This window comes from Rhinolophus hipposideros (assembly GCF_964194185.1).
Source record: "Rhinolophus hipposideros genome assembly, chromosome: 22".
Taxonomy (NCBI): Eukaryota; Metazoa; Chordata; class Mammalia; order Chiroptera; family Rhinolophidae; genus Rhinolophus; species Rhinolophus hipposideros.
The window spans coordinates 22,124,195-22,149,193 of NC_138068.1; the positions used below are offsets into that span (position 1 = coordinate 22,124,195).

The window sequence follows — 24,999 nt, forward strand, 5'->3', positions numbered from 1 at the left end:
TTCCATCTTCTACTTTATAGTCAGCCAATAGTTACATGCCAGACACAGGAGACACAGTGAAAACAAAGTCCCTGCACTTAAATTCTAGTGCGGGGACGCTAAGGATAACCAAGTAACCAAACAAACAAGGTAATTTCCAATACTGATAGGGCTATGAAACAGATAAAAACCCTGATAATGTTGTGGAATTAGATTAGTAGTTAGAGAAAGCTTCACTGAGAAGATACTTTTGGACTAAGAACCAAATGACAAGAAGCTACCACAGAGGGGCTACTGAAAGGGCTCTGAAGCAAACACAAGTTTGGGGTATTTAAGAAACACAGCGAAGGGTGGCTAAAGTATAATGACCAAGGGGAAGTGCTAGGAGAGCAGATCAGAGTGGTAGGCAAGGGGCAAGCAGGATAGTGATATAATGTGATTCGCATTTTTAAAAGACCACTCACTCTGCTTTCTGTGTACCTATCAAAAATCAAAATGGATTCTGGTAGTGCCTTTCAAATGATAGACTCTATGATTTTATTGTATTAAGTCTAGGCTTATTCCATTTGTTCTCTTCGGTATTTAATGGTAATATAGTTTTGAAATTGCTCTAAGTGTGGAGTTGTACATAAATATTTTAATTGCAGTTCTATAAATAACATTGTGAGACTGCAATAATTACCTTCTCTTTTTCCAATTGCTTTTTCCTTTATTTGCAAACTACGGATTTTAATAGATGGATACTTCAAGTGTAGTCATCTATTTCTTTTAACGAGAAGACATCTTTTATACTTTTTATATATTTAAAAGATTCAACCAGGCTTGTTAATTGAATTAAAGGCTCTGAAGGAGTCCAAATAGCCATAAGTGACCTAAGTGACATCTCAATTCGAGCATCATTCCACAATAACACTGAGCCATGTTCAGATGACTGCGGTGATACTTGACAGTGAGTGCTGAAATGACCACTCATCAACGCAGGTTAAACTCACCAGCGACACAATCAGAGTTACAAAAGCAGGGTAGTTCAGCATGAACATACTAAAAATGTAGAACACTACAAAGCAGCTCAGAGTGGTTTTATAGGATGGAAAATCCCCAGTGTAAAAAATAATATAAATTCTACCTCTAACCAGGCAATGATGGACACTAGCAGCTGACTCCAAGAACAGCTTAAGGAAAGCAATTCAAATCAAGAATTCAAAGCATGGGCAGATTTCATCTATCCCATGTATCCCTGAGGACTAGCTCTGTGGACTGATGCAAGCATCTATATATAAAGTGACAAATGTACCATCACATTACCCAGAACAACTTTTATCAGAGAAGAAACCCTGTGGCATGCCCCAAAAGACTCCAGCTTATAAGTAAAGCTTTGGTAATCATAGACAACGCCATACAACTTATCCAAAAGTGAAAAAACTCCTCTATTTTCAACTAAGTAACAAAACCAAATAGGTAAGTATAACTTTGACCTTGATGGCCCACTAGAAGAGATTTCCAAGCAGTGGGGAGAAAAACTACCAAGCCATTCTGCACATGCTTTTCTCCTTAACACAGGAGAGAAAACTTAGGAAAACAAAATGCCACAGGATTTCAGAGGGAAAAATGAGAAATGTGATTTAAATAATCTGTGTCTTCCTGTCCTTTATTACAGGCAAGATCCTGACCAACATACAAAACATCCCATCACTTCGATCTGTCACTGCTGAGTGGCTCTGGGCTACACCCCGGAACAGTAGACATGATCTAGCAATACAATCGCGAAGGAGTCTGGAAATAACCAAGATATCCGCACTTTTATTAGTCCTTTAAAAATGTATTTCATTCTATAAGACAACTGACCTGGACTGTTCAAAAATATCAATGCCATGAAAGACACAAGGCAAGGGAACTATTATACATTAAAGGAGATTAAAGAGACATGAAACCAAATATAATGTATGATTCTTGACAATCCTGGGTTAAAAAATCCTGGGTTAACTAAATCCTGTAGTTAAAAAATAAGCTACTAAGAATGTTTTTGGAACTAGAGAAAATTTGAATATGGACAATGTATTATATACTACTGTGTCAATATTAAGTTTCTTGAATGTGGTAGTGAAATTATGGTTATTTAGGATAATGTCCTTGCTCTTAAGATATACATTCTAGTAATAACTATGAATGGTGTCAGATGAATACTAGATTTATCAGGGTGATCACTTCGTAACGTATATAAATGTCTCATCACTATGTGGTACATCTAAAACGAATACAATATTGTACGTCAACTGTAATTGAAAAATAAAAAAATGTAAAATAAATGACATATATTCTAAAATATTTAGGTGTGAAGTACCAGCACTAGTTAACACTTTCAAATGGTTCTGAAAACACAACAACAAAAGACAAACGAGCAGCGCAGCGGAGAGCACTAAAGGAGAGCACTAAAGCAAGTGTGGCAAACTTGTAAAAATTAATAAGAAAGCTAGACGGTTGGGGATGTTCACTATTGTACTCCAATTTTTCTGCAGTTTTGAAATTTTTTCAAAATACAAAAATGGATTAAAAATATGTATTCAACACCACCTTGAACTTGAGTGTTTACTGGACAGATATGGGTTCTAAGATCACCAGGATGGTAATCAACTGGTTCAGATTTTTAGTATCCTTTCTTATCCATTCCTAAGTAACAATAAAGTAAACACCTACACAACTTCTGGGAGATAGTGTAGTGATAATGAGACATTTAACAAGAGATTACTAATCACCACACATTCCTAGTCTTTAAAAATAGTAAGGTATGACTATATGTACTAATATCATGGCAAATATATAACTAAAGTAAACAGCAAAACCATAAGAAAAGTATGAGCCAATTTTCTTTCAAATTAATATAACTTTTTATGCAGGTTACAGGTAGAATTTATGGGTTACTTTCACTTTTTTTGTTGTATTTTGCTTTCTGTTGTATTTGCACGTATTGCTTTTATAACAGGTTAAAATTAAGTGACACACACATAATTAATCAAACTAAACTTCTACTAAAGCCACAACAGTAAACACCTATTTTAGCTGAGATGTGAGCTACACGCCAGAGGCAGATCTAGGAACAGTTTCATCAAGATTAGGATAAAAATTAAGTACCAAAATATAGCCATCATGCATTAATCATTCATTAAACATGCATTTATTGATGGCTACTCTGCACAGTATCCTAGTGGATACTGAAATAAATAAACCTAGTCTCTACCCTCAAGGAGTTTAATCTCACTGAGGGAACCAGACAAACAAGCCACTAACCCAAAAAAAGCACAAAGAATCAGAGGTGATGTACAACACCAACAAGCAACATGCTATGAAGCCCAAGCAACATAAAGACAAAGGTAGATGAGAGGACACGCTGAGCACATACATCTTCAATCAATGCATCATCAGATAGAGCTGCAGACTAACAGAACGTCCCCAAGCTTAGAGCAGATTCATACAATAGTTTACTCAAATATCTTAAAATTAAAATGAAGAAATTTAATTCAGTTCAAATATTAAGCATGGACTATGCCAAGAATTCTGTCCAGAGACAAATTACAAAGACAAAACTCAGTGCCTACCCTCAAGGTGTTCACAGAACACCTCCCTCTTAAAATAGAAATATGCCATTAACAAGCATATTTGTAACACATACAATACACGTAATTATAATTACACATAATTACATAGTATAATTACGTTATACATAACAATATATAGTAGAAAAACGCCATTAACAAGCAATTAAGGATGAAGGACCTAAAGGAATACCACAAAAGCTACCATTTATTGAGAACTGACTTTGTGCCAGGGGTGCACACGCCCCCATGAAGCAGAGTTAAAACTGTCCCAGGTTACAAAGGCAGGTGTTTAGCTCAGGGCTTTGTCTCTCCCAAGGCTCAGTTCCTGACATTACATTATACTTTCTCTTAACAAAAAAGTCCAAAACAATAGAAATAAAAACAATATAGAAAATAGCACAGACATGTGAACAACATAAGATACATTTGACGTGTACATATAACATCGAGTTTTCTGACTGCATTTGTGACTGTATTTGTTCAAGTGTTTAATTTTGAATTAATTACAGAAAACAAGCCTATCAAGAGAACAAAACTAAAAGGGAAAAGTTTGTATGTGGACTACCGCAACTTATAATTACACGTTGGAAGAGCATAAGGGTCAGCATCAAAATTTCAGTTTCCTCACCATCCACAGGGCATCTTATGTCTAAATCAGGAGTCAGGAAATCAGGAGCCCCAAGTCAAATCTGGCCCACTGCCGGTTCTGGCAAATAAAGTTTTATTGGAACACAGCCAGACAGGTCCCCCGCATTGCCTATGGCTGCTTTCCCACTACAATGACAAAACTAAACAGTTATGATACAGACAGTATGCTCCACAAAACCTAAACTATTGTCTGGCCTTTACAGAATAAGTTTGCTAACGCTGGTTTGAATGATAGCCATCCATATCACAAATGGCAGGGAAATAATTAGCCTACTCATTTCCGTTCTACCAAAGCTTTATCTGACTTAAGCTCTCTTCCTTTATAATTAGTGTCACTTAGTAAATGCTAATGAGCTTTTGAATTTCCACTAGAATGTTCACAATCAGGTATTTCCCAGACCAGGTCTTACTTTAGCTGCCCAGTAATTTATCCTTCCCAATATTGACACCCACAAAACCCTAATCAAGGCACATCTGTAATTACCCCCACACACTTATCCCTGTATTGCATACAATCTGCAAAGATATAGACAGGAAAAGCCGACTACGGACACAAGAGCTGACATGACTAAATAATTCCTACTACCCTGTTCACACTGTAACATCTCAGTCAATTGCCATGTAGGACCAAACAGCATCAACCTCACCTGCCTGCTTATTAGAAATGCAAATTCACGGCCTCATTCCAGAACTATCAGGTGATTCGTATGCCCAGTAAAAGCTTAAGAACCACTGCACTAAAACCGAGTTTATATTACTTACCTTGAGTGTGAAAAGGCTGATTCGTCCAGGCAATTTATAAAACAGCCCCTCTCCTCCTCTTGAATTGGAATGGAGCATGGCATTGAGACACGCGAGAGGGGATGTCCCACTGTAAAAACATACAAGGATGGGTGAGGGTCACACAAATCCCTATGCCTACTTACTCAAAGATCTAATACTCTCCAACTCATTCCTAAATCAATAAAAAGCAGAGCAAGAACTGTAGAAGAGCCCATGACAACATTCCACTTTGAAAGTAGCAAAAGAGTTAACATGTGAAATTCCCATAAATTACACCCACAGTACTCTGGGATAAGACATGTTTTGTGATACCCCCGAGCCATACGTGGCACTTCTTTAGTGCATTCTGACAATATGAACCAAATTCTCAAGAAATTTAGAAAAACTATACAATTATTTTTCAAGTTCACTCAGGAGTTTTGAAAAAACACATTACCCAATATTTTGTAAAATTTTTAAATTAAAATTTAATATTAAAAATAAAACAGAGTGTTTCCTAGCCTCTATATTTCAACCTGCATGTAATGCTTGGAAACCGCCACATGACATTATCAACACAAAGACCACAGAAATCAATGGTGCCGTCCCAAAAACAAGCACAGCTTTTTTGTTCCCAGTTAAATATTTTCTAATAAGCACACAAAAGAACAGTATTCCATTTGCTTTTTCTCTGTTGGGAAGGGGGAAAGATGGGTTTTATTCTACATTTACATAAGAGCAATCATTTAAATTTGAATAGAAAAAAAAGTACAACGGATTTAGTAACCAATAACATTAAACCAAAAAAAAAGATGGCATGTTAAGTTATTTCATGGTCCTTGCTACAACAGTAGTTCCTAAAACAAATGACAACTCAGTGAGTGAGAGGCTACTTCCTGAATCATAAAATAGAAAAGCTGTCAAAAATGCAGACCCCTGCCTGTTACTGTTACCGAGGTTTGGCTCTAGCACGTGCTTAGCGGTCACATTCACCTGTGCACCTTCTCTTCCCAATCCCCAGCATGTTAAAAAAATATATAAATATCTTAAAGTCTCTTAGCATTTTTCAGAACTAGAGGCCCTAATTTATGCAGTGTTAAAAATAATTTCTGAGTTTAAAAAAAGCCATTAAAAAAAGCCTATTACTTAGCTTTGGAACACACTGAATGCTAAAAACACTTTCACGAAGAACCAATCTCTAAAAGAAATCTTGTGCAGAATCTGGAGTATCAAGTGGGTGTGCTAACATCTCTGCTACAAGGGGAACAGCATGCTGGTAGACTCCTTCTGCAAACAGTGTGACTCCTACACACTATACCTCTGTCTACAAATTACAGAGCTGCTCACTCATCACGAGCCACCATGACTGCTTCAGAATTCCTACAAGAGCAAGAAGCAGAAACAAGTTCAAGTTCTTAATTCCATCTGTCCCAAAGGGACTAATTTACCTTCTATAGGCATAGTGGTCCAACAGCAGTGCAGACAGCAGCATGATGGGAAATAGCCCGTAAAAACAAAAATAAAGCACAATTATAACACTACACAGTGCACAGGTACTATTTAAATGAATGTGATCTAGGCAATCCTGAGCTTCCTTCCCCAGAAAATGACAACTCGAGAATGTATGAACTGACAACAGGAAAGTATGTTTTGACCCTAAAAGGTCAATGCCAAGCAGCTAGAGCTTAACCAGCAAAAACATATGCTGTTTGTTCTGTCCCAAGAAAAGACTGTGTTGAGCTCTCCTCTTGCATTTAAAGAAAAAAGTTCACGTGAGGAGAGAAAAGGATTAAGGGCAGTCACTGGTTTGGAGGCCTGCAATTCCTTTTTTGTTGCTAAATTGCTGCTTCTCAGGGCAACCTACATCACAGGACAACAAAAATCAAGGTCACCCCAAAACTTACTATATTCATATCAAGAATGGCTAGAAACAGTAAGAGAAAAAAAAGCCAGCGGATTTTATGATGAGACCACCCTCTTTGATTCCAAACAAAGGACTTCAGGGATACAGCAGAGAGAGAGGGTAGTTTTAGACTCGAAAGAGCCTATCAGAATCCACTCCACTCTATTACTGAAACTTACAAAACACAGTATAAGAGAAAAATGTGCCAACTCCTTAAACAAAAGCACGCTACAAGTCAAGATTTAAGGGAGATCAAGGACGGGGAAAGCCACTGGACCTCTGATGAAAACAAATTAATGTTCACCCACTACCACCGTCCACTCAAGAGGACACAATCTGAGAGATACCGTATTTCCCCGAAAATAAGACTGGGTTTTACATTAATTTTTGCTCCACAAGATGCATTAGTGCATATTTTCAGGGGATGTCTTATTTTTTCACGTACAACAATCTACATTTATTCAAATACAGTCATGTCACCTTCTTCTGGAACATCATCGTGACGTACTGTGTCCATTTAGCTGACAATCTTAACTGGGGCTTATTTTCCGGGTAGGTCTTATTTTTGGGGAAACACAGTAGTTCCACACCACTACCAGACATATGAGCACATATATATGCTTACGTGGACTTACATCACTACAGAACGACAGAAAGACATGTCCTATGAAACCCTCATGTTAAGCAACAAAAGCAATACAAACCTCATTTCCTTCAGTCCTTCTGCCTCTATAACCTGCAGAATCTGTTTCGGCGTCATCGGAGCATCGGAGTAGTTTTCTAGTACCTGAAGAAATATAAATGTTACAATTTCAGTGTGCAATTTCCATTTATATCTATCAACATATAATGGGCTACAGTTCTGTTATGCAGTAAGCACTGCTGACAATTCAGTTTTTTCCACAGTTAAAATTACTTCAGAAACCAAATTACACATAGTTGCTGTGACTGCAATTAGCTAAAATATTCTAATTCTCAACTCTAAAAACACATCTTCTTAGCATATAGGAGGTCTGATAATTAAGTTTGCAAACTTGTTGCAACAATGCTGCTAACCTTTTTTGATATCAGAGGGATTATTCATTATGAATTTGTACCAACTGGACAGTTAACCAAGTTTACTATTTGGAAGTGCTGAAAAGGCTGCGTGAAAAAGTTAGACGACCTGAACTTCTCGCCAACAATTCATGGCTCTTGCATCACGACAATGCACCAGCTCACACGGCACTGTCTGTGAGGGAGTTTTTAGCCAGTAAACAAATAACTGTATTGGAACACCCTCCCTGCTCACCTGATCTGGCCCCCAATGACTTCTTTCTTTACCCAAAGATAAAGGAAATATTGAAAGGAAGACATTTTGATGACATTCAGGACATCAAGGGAACTACGACGACAGCTCTGATGGCCATTCTAGAAAGAGTTCCAAAATTGCTTTGAAGGGTGGACTAAGCGCTGGTGTCAGTGCATAGCTTCCCAAGGGGAGGACTTCAAAGGTGACCATAGTGATATTCAGCAATGAGGTATGGAGCACTTTTTCTAGGATGAGTTCAGGAACTTAAATCCCACCTCATATATTACAGTATGTGGGACCTTAGCAACCCTGTTTACTGTTTCACTTGATACTGTTTGTATGACTAAACCACAAAATACATAGTACTACACAATAATTTATAAGAAATGCATTCAGATTTTCTTTCCCAAGGAAGTTTAATTAGTACCCATATTTTTATTTTTTTATCTTATTTTATTTTTTTTTAGATTTTATTGGGGAAGGGGAACAGGACTTTATTGGGGAACAGTGTGTACTTTCGGGACTTTTTCTAAGTCAAGTTGTTGTCCTTTCAGTCTTAGTTGTGGAGGGCACAGCTCAGCTCCAGGTCCAGTTGCCGTTGCTAGTTGCAGGGGGTGCAGCCCCACATCCCTTGCAGGAGTCGAACCAGCAACCTTGTAGTTGAGAGGATGCACTCAAACCAACTGAGCCGTCTGGCCACCGGCAGCTCACTGACTTCATTCTAGTTGCAGAGGGCGCAGCTCGCTGGCCCATGCGGGAATTGAACCCGGCAGCCCCGTTGCCCAGAGCTCACGCTCTAACCACTGAGCCACCCCGTCCGCCCCAGTACCCATATTTTTAAATGATGGTTTCTGCTACTGTTGTAGAATTCTGGTGTTAATTGCCACGGCCCATTTCGCCATTTGGCAACATGATGCTATGACTCTACATGCTGGGTGCAAGCAAAACAGTGAGAAACAGAAGGTGCCATTTATGTCGGCCTCATCTGTCACTAAGTCACAGCAGTAGTTTCCTAGTGAGCAACGGCAGCTCTCTGACTTTAAGAGGTTGAGTTGTTTTAGAAATGTTATCCTTCTCAAAGAGGGAAAAAGACAGGCTGTCAGCACCTTTCCACTGTCTCCACCTGTGCAGGGGCTGCCCCCACTACATCTTAGTACTTCGTAACAGCTAAGTACTGCTCTGTCACAAGTAAAACGTAAAGCAAGGAGCGTGACAGGACTGCTGCTGCCGGTTCTCACTATGGAAAAACATGAGCCCTCAACACAAAAGGAAGTCAAGTTTTGGAGAAGCAGGTGCTGAACTAAACCCCTTTTACCATGAACCCATTCTTAGCTTCTCTCTTAGCAGTTTTTACATTCTCCTTGGGTAGCATTAGCATGTCCCACAGTTTCAAGTACTACCTACATTCTGATTAAATCCCAAATCTCTATCTCTAGCCCTGATTTCTCCCCAAACATCAGGATCAAATATTCAGCTCTGTACCGGGCCTGCCCCTTGACCATCCACTCTAATCCATCTCCATTCTAATTCATCTCCCCTCTTCTTCCAGTATTCCCTACTTTGGTTGGCAGCCTATGTAATCTGCCAACTAGTTCAGAAACCCAGATGTCATCCTTCACTCTCACCTGCCCTACCTCCTACAACCAGTTTCTTACTTGACCCAACCCAGCAGCCTCTTCACTAATATCCCTGCAACCAAGCTCTGCTTTCCTCAAATCCATTCTTACTCTGCTGTCATCCTTCATTCAACAAATACATGACTACTTTATGTGCCAGGAACAATTCTAGGAATTCACCAGTAAACAAGACAAATCTCTGCTCTTGCAGAACTTACCTGCTATAGCCTGAGGTCAACCCAACAAAATAAACATGCCCTCATCACTTTCCTGCTTTAAAATCCGTCAACAGCAACCTAATCAGCCAAACTACACAGCCAAAGCTGAAACTTCCAGAGACTCCACTGGCCCACCAGAAAACACAGGTTTTAGAACCAGACAGACTTGGAGACAAATTCTGGCCTTCTAAACTTGGGCACGTAACCGACCCAATCTGAGCCCAGGTTCTCTCATTTGTGAAGGAAGGATATTGATGTCTTCCTCTCAGAGTTGTTTTACAGATTAGAGATAATGTAAGTGCGTCCAGTGCCTGGAACAAAGTAGGTGCTCACTGGCTTGGCATACAAGGCCCTCACAATCTGGTCTCTACCGGACACTGCCAAACTGATACTCCACAAACTTCATGTTCCAGTAACTATGCGTAGTTCTACCCAATTCCCCTACTCTCTACCCTACAAATTCCTTCTCTCTCTCTCCCCTCTGCTATTTCTTGTCACCAGCTCCTGCTTACATCTTCTGTGATGGGCCTAACTCCTACTCACCCCTCAAGATTCAGTCGGAAAGCACCTTCCTCCAGGAAGCCACCTCTGATCTCTGCCAGGCAGAAGTGAATTGTCTTTCCAGTGTCCCCATAGTTCCAAAACACACATAATTTACCTTCCGAAGCAGAACACTTGAGAGTGAAAAGAGGGACTGTTCATAATTACAATAAGCAGGACAATAAACAGGAACCAAGATGTCTCTCTACCATTTATACATCTATGATGGCAATTACCATGCCGCTAGTAAAATTCTATTCCTGTGTCTGGACCTTCCCCATCCCCAGAAGACCGTAACTCTCTCAAGGGTAAACCTTATCCACCTTTGTACTCCAAGAACCTAAGTAGGCAGTGTCAACTTCTACAAACCCACAACAAACCCTGGGACAAGCTACTAATGTTCACTGCTACAGATATAATTTCTTTGATACTAACTGCAAGCTGAGCTAGTGAATTTTTGTAGGACTTTTTTTTTAAGCATGACTGAAAAAATTAGTTACCAATTATTTAAACAACAATCTGGAAAATTGAGAATCAGAGGCTGAGAATCTAAGACAGAGGAAACAAAATCTCTAGAGGAAGTTACATTAAAAGATAAAAGTATTTACTTTTCTTAAACCTGTATGCCTCCAGCTTTTAGTATAAGAACAATTCAGCAGTGTTCTATTCCTAGTCCCTGTGCTTCTAGAGCACACTTTAAAGAAAGGGGGAGAAAAGTATCTCTTCTACTACTTCAAAGGGGAAAAAAATGTTTGATGTAAGAATGGTCAGTCATGAATCAAAGTGAAAGATAAAGCTGTGCAATGAAGAGTTTCTCAAAACCAGGGAGAATCCATTTAAGGGCATTCAATTTAAAGGGAAATCCCCTTGGCTATTTCTTTCTCCCAAACAAATTATTCTTAACAACCAGGAGTATTTATACCCATCCAAACCCCTGAAGTCTACCTCTTACATCTGGAAAACACAACAGTACAAAATGTTTGAGAGAGTATCTATTTTTTAACAACATAATTAACATCTGCAAAAATCAATCTCTTGGAGCATACTACACTACTGAAATTCTCCAGAAGTCTTGTCTCTCCTACCAAAATACTTGAAAGGCTTCCCTGTATCACTCTAGCCACCAATTTGAGCAAGGTCAGAAGCAATATGAAATGCCCGCAAGCAAGTGCATCTGAATGCCAGGGCAAAGCACTCCAAATTCACCTGTCCAAAGAGCAGTTAAATCTAACCTACTGCCCTTCCATTTCAGCTCACTTGGCATACACTCACAATCTGGCCTCTGCCTGTCTCTCTACCTGATACTGCCAACTTGATACCCCACAGACTTCATGTTCAAACGTCTCTCTGTCCGGTGTAAACTCTCACAAACTCTCCAGCACTCAGTCACAGCAACTTGTAAATGAGAGGATTCTCAAAGTTCCCCCTCACAGAAAAAAAATTATAAAACAGAAAACAATAGAAGATATGCAAAGCTACACACCATGTTCCTAGGAGTTGTCGTTCACATTTTTAAGTGCACCACAAAGTAATTTCTATTTGTATGACTATTTTTAAATTAAGAACCACAGAAGAAAAAGAGAAAACTCACATAATCTGGCATGAAGTTGAGCTAATGACAAAACAGAAACAAGCAACCTGGACCCTGAAGTTCAGATCACAGTAAACTCAAGAACCTAGAGGCTGAAAAGAATAGTCGACCCCAAATTCCTCGTCTTTCAACTAGCAAGAGCCAATAGAGCTTTGAGACAAATAGACTTAAAATTCTGTCAGGACATAAATAACAGGATTTAAAGGTACTTTCACCTACCTCTAACAAGTAAAACTCTGGCAAGCAAATTTCTTTTTGGTGCCCAGAGCCATAAACACCTGCGTAACAGGAACTCAGAGGAGAATTTCAATGAACACACAAAACTCGACCTCGAGGAAAAAGAGTGCACATCCTTTTGGCTCTCCTCTACTCTCCTTCAGGCCTAAATTTGTTTCTAGGTGAAGCCACATTGAAGAAATCCTGAAATTTCCAGGAGATCCTGAAAGCTAGCCAAAGGTTCCGATTTTGGTTGAATCAGAAAAAATATTTAGGAATCTCAAAAATCTTCAAATTTCATATGCCAAACCAAAACAAATTAACTGAAGCACAAAAACTTCAGCGTACAATTGTTATTTCTATTCCTTGGGCAAAAAAAGCCCAGGTAAGACAATCAGGAACATCAGTGAAAATTCTATAAACCAAACAACTTTATAGTTCTTCCAAGTCAGTAACTGTGTTTTAGAGGCTCCAAAAAAGAAAAAGACACATCATAGATTTGTAACAACACTAAACATATGTTCATCTTTTTTTGCACACCTTTAAGGCAGGAATCTCATTTCCCAATAAAATAAAAGATTAGAAGGTTGAATTCCATTCATCATTAAAAGTGAATTATAGCAATTATATACAAATAAACCACAGGGAGTGAAGAGACAAGCAATGGTCTCTGCACTATAACCCTGCTGTGTGACAGTTCTGAGGAAGTGACATCTCTGGGAGAAATAGAACCTGTTACTGTCACCAGCAAGATTTTATAAGAACACGTCTCAGAGTGTCTTAGTTTTGTGGGTGCAAATCCAAAGGGAACGTGTTTCACTTACAAGTCCTCTGACACTCTGAAAACAAAATTCACAACCTCCCTGCCCAGGCAGCTTCAAACACTCAAATTACTCTCTCCCTGGCTAAGACCTTAGTGAGCAGTACCTTCAGACACTTGGTATTTGTGCAACACTTCACGTATATATATACACACAGGCCAGGACCCTAAGGAATAAAGAACACATACATTCCTTGCAAAGTGTGGTCCGTTCTCCGTAGCGTGCCTATCTCCTGTCTAGTTTATGAACTAAAACACTCCAGTCACTGTTTCTCAAAGTGTGGTCCGCGGCACCTGCACGAAAATCAACCTGGGGGTTCAAACGAGACACCGAGGCGGTACTCCAGAGTCTAGCTCAGAGCTCGGAAGCGGGGCCCCAGAACCGGCATGCCTAACAACCTGCCCAGGTGTCCCCACTGGACACCAAAGTTTGAGAGCCACTGCTCAGGGGTCAAGCTGGGAGGAAGCACTTGCTTCCCTCCACGCACCTGGTTTGTGCTGGGAAAGCTCAAAATGCCACTCGCGTCCTTGAAATTGGGGGCGCTTCCCCACCCCTGGAGTCAAACCCCCCACCCCACAGCCCACTAGGAAGCGAGGGCGGAGCTTCCGACCCTTCCCGGAAACCTAACTCCCCCCGAGTGCATAAACCAATCCTCCCCAGACCCCCGGACGCTGCCAAGGCGTGGGGGAGGGGAGCTGGGCCCCGCCGCCCGGGGTGGGAGGAGCTGGCCCAGCGGCTCGCCCCTCCGCAGGAATTCGGTGGGGGTGGCGTGCAGAAAAGGGCGCCACATCCAACCTGGCGGGGGACCTCTCCCCACCCGACGCCGTGGGGGGTTGTCCCGTCCCAGGAGGACGGGTGGCCCCGCCCCTCCGGCGGTGGGCCGGGCTTCGCCCCTCCCCCTCCCGGTGGGGGATGCGCGGCGATCCCACCCCCACGCCCCCACTGAGCCCCCCTTTGGCGGCCCGCCTCACCAGGCGCGCGGCCTCCGCCCACGTGCGCTCCTTCTTCCTCTTCTGTTTGTCCTTCATCCTCCTCCTCCCCGGCGGCGGCGGCGGCAGCGGTGGATCCACGCGGGACCTCCGGGCGGGGCGGGCTGGGGCGACGACGGTGCGGGGCGGCGGCGGCGGGGGGCGCGTGGCGGCGGCGGCGGCGCGCGAGGACTCGGGTGCGGCCGGGGAGTGGGGGCGGGCGCGCGGGGACCGGCTGGCGCGAGGGCGGTGATGGGGGAGGGGTAGCGGCGGCTCCACGCGCCCGCGCTGCGTCAGTCGCCCACGGCGGCAGCGGCGGCGGCAGCCCCACGATCGCTAAGGAATGCGGCGGCTCCGCATAACCATGGGGTCAGAGGTCACGGCTTCGGCCTTTGCTTTCCCGCTCTGCTGAGGGGCCGAGACAGGGCTGGAGGCGGAGCGGGAAGGCGAGACGCGGCTTTCCTTTCGGCGCCCGGGTGTGTGAGTGTCTGCTGTGGGTGTGTGTGAGTGTGTGTGAAGAGTGAGGAGGGGGAGTGTGGGGTTTTTTTTTTGAACAAAAACAAACCGAAAGGACTGCTGGGAATCGTAGTCCCGCCTGCCTCTCTGGCCTCCCCCGCTCCGGAAGAATATGGCTGCGTGAAACGCTTGGACCACACCTCCCGGGGTGCCCCGCGGCCTGTTTTTCCGCCCTCCCCTCCCTCCGTTAGCCTCACGCAGAGCTCGGTAAGGAAGAGGAACTGGCAGTCGTTCGGGGAAGGGACTGGGCGGAGTCTCGCGAGGTGCGGGAACTTGCTGGGGGCCTGAGGCATTCTGGGAGGCGATGCTGGGAAGGGGCGGTGGCTGGGCGCTCCGAGCTGCGTTTGATCCCCACCACTCCCCAGCTACGTTTAACCTCGTGGGCGCTTTTTGCTGCGGGATGGGTGAGGGTGGGGATCGAAAATTGATAGCTGCACTCCCAGAGCCCACTTTGTGCCTCTCACCACCTAAGCCCTTCTCCCCGACACTTCTCTTAGGTGACAAGAGGCAGGACTTTCCCTTGTGGTCCTCCCCTGAATGACTCACTGCCGCATAATAATGAGACAACCACTCATACCGGTAAAACGGTTATTCCACAATTGATGGACCTAGACAGTTCCCCATTTCCTCCTGTGCTTGCATGCCCTGCGTGTTTGCAGAAGCTGTGTTTGCAGAAGCCGCCCTCAGCAGCCTGGAGCGTTCTTACCACTTGGTGAATTTGGTGATAGGTCGACGGGTTAGTGTACAGAACTTGGATTCGGAGGCCGTACTGACGAGAATGCACCTGAGGCCTTTTTCGAGGCAGCATCCCGGGGAGAACACTGGCGGTGGAGTCAGACAGACCTAGACTGGAATCCTGGCTAAATCACTGCCTGGCTCTCGGCCTAAAACTGGGGGCTCACCTCTCTGAGCCTCAACTTTCCAATCTACAACGTGAGTCTTAACACCTCACAGCATTGTTGGGATGAAAATTAACATAAAACACCTGGCAGATTGGAAGAGCGTGTGAAGAGGGACCTTGATACTAGGTCCGCATAATTTGACTCCTGGCGTGGAGCAAGTGTTTAATAACTGGTGCAAGCTGAGAGATAATGGGCAATAGTACTTGGCCTCTTTGAGCCTTGGGTGCAGAGCATGGAATGAGGTTCCGAGTACCCAACACATAGGTTTTCTGTTCCTGTGTGTTCCTATCAACAGATATCTGAGTCAACAAATTGATGGACCCAGACATTTCCCCATTTCCTCCTGTGCTTTCGTGCCCTGCGTGTTTGCAGAAGCTGTATTTGCAGAAGCTGCACTCAGCAGCCTATTGAATCAACAGATATCTATTGAATCAATAGCCAGAAACATTCCTATAATCAGTTCTAAACTGGATTAGTGGCCAGCTCTTAAAAATTAGGGACGCTGGGTTATGGGCCACATTTCAGAAGTTTCCCTGGGTGAGGAAACATCCCCTCCATTCCTTGGTGTTAGCACAAGGTCGAGCCGGAGCTGAGAGCATACTGATACTGTGCTGTCCAACACCAGAGTTCAGTGCTCCTGCTTTTAATGCTGGTCACAGACGTCCACGTCCACTAAACAAACTCCTAAGTGAATAGACTCTAAATGGTGAAAGCATGTTTTTAAATCTCTCCCCTTCCAACTTCACCCAGAGGGTGGGGGGGTTGGAAGAACAACATCCCACTACCACCACCACCAAAAACTAGTTTGACCTGACTGTTTTTAATTTATACCTGACACAATAACCTTTGACAAGTCATTTGGCTTGTTTCAAATGTTCTTGAGTAGCTTCACCCTCCTTCTAACCTCCAAGGAGTAACTAGAGAAGAATTGCTCTAAAATTTACATGCTTAGGACAGGCACTGTACTAAGTGGGAGGCAGAATAATGACCCCACCCTACCCAAAATTATGCCCTCGTCCTTGGAACCTGTGAATATGTTACATTTCCTGGCAAAGGGACTTTGCAGATGGAATTAAGGACCTTAAACTAGGGAGATTATCCAAGATTATCTGGTGGGCCCAGGGTAAGCATATGGACCCTTAAAAGCAGAAGAAGAATACAGAAGAGATGCCATGAATAAATGAAGCTGGAGAAGAATCAGATTACAGGCTTGAGAGGAACTCAACCCACTGTTGCTGACTTTGAAGGGAGCCATGACCCAGAGAATGTAGGCAGCCTCAGAAGCTGAGAACAAGCTCTGCCTACAAGTAACAGGACCTCAATCCTACAACGTCTTGGAACTGAATTTTGACAACCTGAATGAACAGGAAGCAGGTTCTCCCCCACTCTCGAGTCTGCAGAAAACAGTCCTGCCAACAACTGGATTTTAGCCTTGTTAGATTCAAAGCAGAGAACCAACTGAGCCACACTGTGGTCAACTTCTGACCCACAGAAAGTGAAATACAAATGGATGTTGTTTTAAGCCACTATCTGGGGTAACATTTATAGTAGCAAAAGAAAGCTAATCTAGGCACTGTGAAAAACGCCTTTATTTATCTTGCAGCCCACACTGCCTAGTTCTCACAGTTGGGTCAAGCCATGGGGAAATCCAGATGTGAATATTTCAAGGCCTCTACCCTTGTAGCATCAAACAGAAACTAATGATAATATCATAGTTAAAAGTAAAAAGAGGATGAAATGTGTTCAGAGGACTATAGAAGGTATGTGTTGGAAAATTGGCTGTACTCATTAAGCCTTAAGTAGCTGGGATTTTTTTTAAGTTAATGAGACTCATGAGTTTCTTGTGACAAGCACCAAAAACCTGCCCTATACATTTTTTTGGTGTGTGTGTTTCTGTTTTTATCCCAGAGCTTTTATTCCAGAGTATCTTTGAAATCAACACAGGTGTCACAGGGCAGTATAAAACAAACAGGACTGATATTCAACCCTGCCCCGTTTGGGGATGAGTCACTTTTCAAACTGCAGTTATGAGCAAGGGACATATTCAGGAATCTGAATAATAAATGTTCTTGAGTAGCTTCACCCCCCTCTGACCTCCAAGGAGTAACTAGAGAAGAATCGCTCTAAAATTTACATGCTTAGGACAGGCACCACTAGCAGACACCAAGGATTCCCAAAAGGACACATACACTCACCATCGCTGAACCTCACTAGGAGATAATGTATTGCCACTGGCTTTGAACTTCAGTAGGCCTGGCTTTGAATCTTCTTGTACTTAATCTCCAGCTGTGTGGCTTTGGTAGCGTGATGAAAACTCTCATTGACTCAATATCATCATTTCGACAACAGGGTGTATCATAACAAACTCAAAGGGTAGAATTGGATCAAATAGGATGGTTTTTTTTTTTTAAAGATTTTATTGGGGAAGGGGCACAGTTTATTGGGGAACAGTGTGTATTTCCAGGACTTTTCCAAGTCAAGTTGTCCTTTCGATCTTAGTTGTGGAGGGCGCAGCTCAGTTCCAGGTCCAGTTGCCGTTGTTAGTTGTCGGGGGTGCAGCCCACCACCCCTTGTGGGAGTGGAACCGGCAACCCTGCGGTTGAGAGCCCGCGCTCCAACAGAGCCATCTGGCCACCGGGGAGCTGAGGGGCAGCTCGTTGACTTCATTCTAGTTGCGGAGGGCAGCTCACTGGCCCATGTGGGAATCGAACCGGCAGCCCCGTTGCCCAGAGCTCACGCTTTAACCAACTGAGCCACCCGTCCGCCCTAAATAGGATCTTTGTAAAGCATTTTGCATACAGTTGCCTCAATAAATGCCAGCTCTCTTTGCTTCCAAGAAGGTTTAGTGTGCCTCATTTCTATACTTCAGTGAATCAAGCCCTGAAACAGTTTGCCACTCTGATGAATGTTCTCTCTCAATAATTCCATCCTCATTTTCAAATGAAGTTGAGATTCAGAGAGGTCAAATTACTCTCCCCAGGTCCAAGATGATTAAACGAGATCACATTTGCTAAACTTCCAGCATAGCAGATGATCAACAAATGTGTATTTCTCTTGGTCCCTCCCACATTTCATTTCTTTGTATTCTCTTTGGTTTTAGTGCCTGTGCTCTTACATCTTCTTGGTTTCATCATCACACCCCCAACATGTGGCACAGTCTTGGCACATGGTAGGCAGGCAGTTGTTGAATGAATGACCTTTCTCAATAATTACTTTATTGGACAAAATCTCTGAGGACTAATTTACCATTGAATGAGCCCTGAACAGTATTTGGAACCTGCCCAGGCACAATTGGGAAAGACTAAGGCAGGATTTCACCCAAACATATCTATGCAAGTTGTAAAGATGCTCTGGAATAGACTTCGTGACCTCACTGTTGTCTTTAAGCCCAGTATCTGCCCAATATGATGGGCAGCCCTTACTCAGCTTACCTCCTACTCACCATCATTGAAATCCACTCGTTTTCAGTCCTCCATAGGCTGAAAAACGTGTTTAAATTCCATTTCACTCCACCAAAATGTTAGTAATGGTTACTTCTGGGTTGTAAGACTATGACCAATTCTTGGTTTTCTTTTTTTTTTCTACAATTGAAAAAAATTCTTTTTCAGTTTACCCACAAAACAGCATTTAGATTAAGGTGGCAGATGTAATGTTTTTCACTTCTTTACACTTGTCTTTATTTTCCAGATCGTCTAGAATGAGTATGCCGAAAAAATAATTTTAATGCTCAACAATGTGAGAACATCTTTAATAATAAATTCTTTTCATTTTACTTAAAAAGATTTGTGGGGACCCCCCCTCACACACACACACAAAATGGCTTCAAAGGATGACCTGAGATAGTTTTTGCCAAAATTGTGGAAAATAACAGTCTCCATCTGATTCTTTAAGGTTTCCAGGTGCAGATTTCAGAACCTTACTAAGGAGCTTATCCCAGTGTTTAATCTCTCAGTGCCAGGCATAGAGGTGTACTCATATCTACTATATGAGTTATATATATGAGTTAGATATGTATCTGCTATAAATCTAACTGGCCTCAGATTAGGCCATTTCTTCCATCCTTTCTCTGTGAAGATGGAAAAGAAACTAGTGCATTTTAACAACAAAATTCTTAAAGTGGTGGTGCTAATGTGATGAGATGGGTAGATGGGTTATTTCTTCATTTTCAATGTTTTATTATGAAACTAGAAACTTACACCCTTCCCCAAATTGGCTTTTCTCTCTTCTTTTAATGATTGCTAATGTCTGAATGTGAAGTTGAGGGCTTTCGCAGGCCTTCATTTTTGAATATCCCAACCACCGTGTGAGGGGAGTGAGAAAACTGACAGGACCCGTAAAGCGAAGGAACTTGCCCAAGATCACACAATTCGTGGTTGCTGGCATCAAGATTTAAACCCAAAACTCATTCCAAATTCTACAGCACTGTGGGAATCAGCCTCCAAAATGGGCCGTCATTCACATCCTTCCTAGTCCCCTCCCACTTTAAATAGTATTCAAGGTGGAAACGATAGATATTGTGGAAATGACCATGTGTGGCTTCTGGGGCTAAGTCATAAAAGACATTGCTGCTTCTGCCTTGTTCTGCGGGTCCCACGCTCTGGGGGAAGCCAGCACCATGCCATGAGGACACTCAAGCAGTCCCGTGGAGAGGTCCACATGGCACTGGCCCCAAACAAGCTTTCAAATGACTTCAGCCCCGACCGACATCTTGACTGCAACCTCATGAAAGACCCAGAGCCAGAATCACCAAAATACGGTGATCCTGGATGCCTGACCCCCAGAAACGGTGTGAGAGGCTGTTTCTTGTTTTAAGTCACTAAGTTTGGAGGTAATTTGTTACACAGCAAATGGATACCTAAGAAAGACATAGTGCCTCCCTTCTGGATGGTACATTTTGTGAGATCTGCTAAAATAACGAAAGACCCTCTTTTCAGAAAAACTTTACTTATACCTATTTATACAAAATTCTTTGTAATGTTTCAGGGTGTGCCCAGGCCCTCCAAAACCAATTTGTAGGAAGAGTAGTACCTACAGTAGTATTCCCCTTTTTCCCAGAGGCTCAGAGACATAAAACCACTTGTCCCAGCTCATAGAACTGACAATACATGCCAGAGCCAGGATTCAAACCCGGTAACCCAACTTTGCATGTCTCACTCTTTGCAATCTCGCTGTTCTGCCTCCCTGGAGTCCTGGGTTCCAAACCGACGCTCTAAATTAAATAATCTGCACTCCATCTTCCTTCTGCACCCTGCCCCTTTAATAACATAAGTTGCATTTCTCTGACCCCATCTTAACTGCAATTCCTAAGTGATCAATTGTGTGTTAAGTCCCACCTAAGAGACAAAGACCGGGTCACCAACGCTGATGGCCCTCTGGCCTAATGGGATCAGAGACATGCAAACAAGTTCTGTACATTATTAAGATCTATGATTGATTTGGGACAAGGAAACAGTAATAAACGGGGAGGGCAGACTTCACAGACGTGGTGATACTTTAGATGGGCCTTGAAGGCCCAGAGGAAAGAGGAGTGGCCCAGGAATTCCTGGTGGAAGTGACAGTGAGTATGAGGGGGGAGAAGGTGGGAACAGGGGTGGGGGGTGGCAGCCTCCATATGTGTGTGAAAGTGCAAGTGTGTTCAGTTGGGGAGGGGCCAGCATCCAGTGGGGCAGGAGCTAGAGACAAGGTCAGAAAGGTGGGTTGGGGGCTGTGGGGGGGGCCAGGGAGGGAGGGATAGGAGGCAGACCTCATTCTAAGGAGGTTTGATTGCCTCCGGTAACAACCAGGACTCCACAGAGCTCTGATTTGAGCTCAGACACTGGCTCTTATCCAACCTTGCAGCCCCAGGCCCAGCAGCATGGGACCTGACACAGAGCATGTGCTCTTCGTTTGCTGACTAGTCTGCAGTGGAGGAGAAGCAGCCAGGGATGCAGAGTTACCTGCAGTGCCTCCTTGAGTATTTCCCCAGCAAGGCTTTTTCCCTACGGCCTATCCTCATTAAGTCACTTACACTCCCATAGCACCCAACGCTTCCTTCAAAATGTAATGAGGAAAAATATAATTCACTCTTGGCATTGATGATGACTTCCTTCTTCAATGTCTGCTCCCAAATTAGACTGTCGGCCAGATGAGGTCAGGAACTGCAGGCCTATTTATTATTCTGCTCGCTGTCCTTGAGGAGAGCCTTCTCTATCCCAGAAAACAGTAATACAGCATCAGGTACCTACTTTCATGGGCATTGATAAACTCCTACTGGGATGCCAGCCCTGTGCCGAGCCCTGGGGATTAACAGCCCAATTAGATAGTTTCTGCATTACATAAATGGATTTCAAGTGATGGTAAGCCATTGTGGGAGGTGCCCTAACGACAGAAGTCTGGGGTGCTCCTGGAGCTGAGAGAAGGGGATGTCTCAGAGCCGACACAAGGAGGGGAGAAATTCTTTCCCAACTCAATTATTATGGCCACTTTGGGTGTAAAATAAACATTAAAAAATTAGTAACTAGATATAGAGAATAGATTGGTGGTTGCCAGAGGCAGGGGATGGAGGGGTGGGCAAAATGGGTAAAGGTGGTCAAAAGGTACAAATTTCCAGTTATAAAATAAGTCCTGGCGATGTAATGTCCAGCATGGTGAGTCTAGTTAATAATACTGTATTGCATATTTGAAAGTTGCTAAGAGAATGGATCTTAAAAGTTCTCATCTCAAGAAAAAAATTCTGTGTGGTGTTAATTAGACTTACTGTGTGTGCTGGTCATTTTGCAATATATACAAATACCAAATCATGTTGTACACCTGAAACTAATATATATCAAATATATTTTAAAAAGTGAGTAACTTTCTCATGTACTATTAGTAATCCCATTTGAAAATAATAGGGGATAAAGGATCCCATTCACAAGAAAACAACAACAACAACAACAAATTTATACTATCTGGAAATAAAGTTAAAATGTACACATCTCCTATTAAGAAAACTATAAACTCCACCAAAGAGCATGAAGTCTTGGACCAATAAATATCATAGCTTGTCTTAGACTGGAAGATCCAGTAACAGGTGGATATTAATTATCCCCAAATCAGTCTATCAATTAATGTCATCCCAATCAAGATCCAAGGAGGTGAGATTTTATTGTCAAAATGATCCTAAAATTCAACTGGAAAAACAGATCATTTTTATAACAAAATAACTTAACATTTACTGACCACTTACCATGTGCCAGACCTTGTCCCAAGGACTTGCTATGCATCATTTCATCCCATCTTCACAAAAGCACCGTAAGGTAGATAACTGTTATTATTAACATTATACAAACAAGGAAGCAGAGATTCAGAGAGAAAAAAATAACCTGCCCAAGATTACACAGCTAGCAAGTGGCTGACCTGGGATTAAAGCTCAAACTGGCTGAATGAACCCAAGCTCTGTGAAGTTACTCACTCCTCCCGACTGCAGAGAAAAGTTTGAAGATTAATGAGTTGGGACTCGTTCTGCTATTAGGTTGGTGCAAAAGTAATCGTGGTTTAAAAACTTAAAAATGAGTGCAAAAACCGCAATTACTTTTGCACCAACCTAATAGATATTAAAATGCATTAGGTAGCTACACCAACTAAAATGGTGCTATTTTGACAAAGGAACAGACATGTTAAACCGAACAGAGTACAAAAATAGAGCCAAGCACATAAGGAATTGCAGTGCATGGTGAAGGTACCATTTCAAATTGGTAGAGAAAAGATGGAAGTCAGTAAACAGAATGGGACCACTGGGTAGCTAGACCACCAGGAGAAAAATTAAGGTGGAACTCTACCTCCCTCCTTAAATCTAAAGTCCACCTAGATCAAAGATTTACATTTGATAAAAGAAAGTATTGGAAGGAAAAAGCATATTATATATATATAATCCTAGAACTAGAAGTCTGACTAAGCATGTTGTAGCAGTTGAAGAAGAAAAATCCATTCAAGTAAAATCAATAGATCTGACTACATAAAATAAACAATATGTGGCAACAAGAAGGCACACAAGGTTAAAAACAAACAATGAAGTGGCAGAAATATTTGTCCCCTACACAAAGAATTCAGATTCCTAATCAACAGAGTTCTTAAACATCAATGGGAAACTCCTTATTACAAAAATGGCCAAATAATATGCCCTGGACGGGCAATTAGCAAAAGAAAAAATACGAATGGAAATAAATACTTGAAAAGATTTTTGACCACCTGGGTCATCCTAGAACCATAGATAAAAGCAAAATGGAGATGCCATTTGTCGATAGATCAGGCTGGCAAAGTTTAAAAAGATTGGCAGAACCCAGTGTTCACAAGAATATAGACAAACAGGCACAACCTCCACACTGTTGGTGGGAGTAAAACTTTTGAGAGACAGTTTAGTAATATGTAACAAAATTATCATGGAAAAAAAGTTTAATCTAGTAATTCGTTTACAGTGATTTATCCCAGGGAGGAAATTAAACAAATGAGTGATGATCTATGTACAGGTTGCATTGTATAAAATAGTAAAACTCTGGAAATGACTTCAATGACCATCTGTAATGTTAAATTCTGGTATTCCGTACAAAAGATTGCTAGGAAGCCATTAAAAATAATAATGTAAGTCTATATTTATTAACTAGACATATGCTCGCAACATACTGTTGAGTGAAAACAGGACAGATGTGTACTATGAACCCATGTATATTATGAAGGTCAAACTAAAAAGTTTGCATAAAGAGATATCAAAAAAATTGGTCATCAGCTATGAGTAATGAAATTTCCAGTGGTTTTAATTACTTCTTTCAATGTTTCCATATTGTTTGAATGTTTTACCATCACACTATATAATTTTTAGAATCGGAATATTCAGTAAAGCTAACTGTCCTTTGATTTAAAAGTAGTACTTCACTGAACACCTATTATACAGCCTAGAAACTTTATTATCACATTTATTCCCAACCTCAGCCCCACAAGGAAGGTATTTTTCATTCTTTCATTTTACAGGAAAGGAGGCAATCCAAGGCTCAGAAAGGTTAAGCAGCTTGCACTCGATATATCAGGATTCGAACACAGGTCTGGCTGACACAAAGATCTCTTTCCATAATGCTGCACTGTTACTAATAATTAATATTGCTATTAATATTTAACATGTACCTTTTATTGTGTGCCTGTTAAGTGCCAGGCACTTGATGGATGTTTTCTTTAACCCCTTCCGCACTCTGAAAGCATCAGGGTCAGTATTAACTCTCCCACCGAAATGTAACAGCTTGCTGCAGGTAATAAAAACTAACCTAGGTTCATCCAGCACTAAAAGTCCCCCCTCCATTCTACCACATTTCCTGCTGATCTAGTGGCATACTGTCTTCACCTTGAGACATTATTTGCCCTGAAGTCTTTGCTCCTCTACAAGTTCTTACATCTCCATCTTGTAGCTCTCTGATTTGACTGTAGTGC

The 24,999-nt window shown here is 42.2% G+C and overlaps 1 protein-coding gene across 1 annotated transcript in view; it reads right to left on the bottom strand.

Annotated features, from left to right (window-relative positions):
- ASXL1 (ASXL transcriptional regulator 1) overlaps positions 1 to 14,668 on the bottom strand; it is a 64,511-nt gene extending 49,843 nt beyond the window's left edge. Inside the window, exons 1-3 of the mRNA XM_081033685.1 lie at positions 14,150 to 14,668; positions 7,590 to 7,672; positions 4,983 to 5,091 (exon numbers count right to left, since the gene is read on the bottom strand). Of these exons, the coding sequence (XP_080889811.1) occupies positions 4,983 to 5,091; positions 7,590 to 7,672; positions 14,150 to 14,206 (249 nt within the window). The 5' untranslated portion in view covers positions 14,207 to 14,668. The remainder of the gene's footprint in view (positions 1 to 4,982; positions 5,092 to 7,589; positions 7,673 to 14,149) is intronic.
- Positions 14,669 to 24,999: the final 10,331 nt, after the last annotated feature.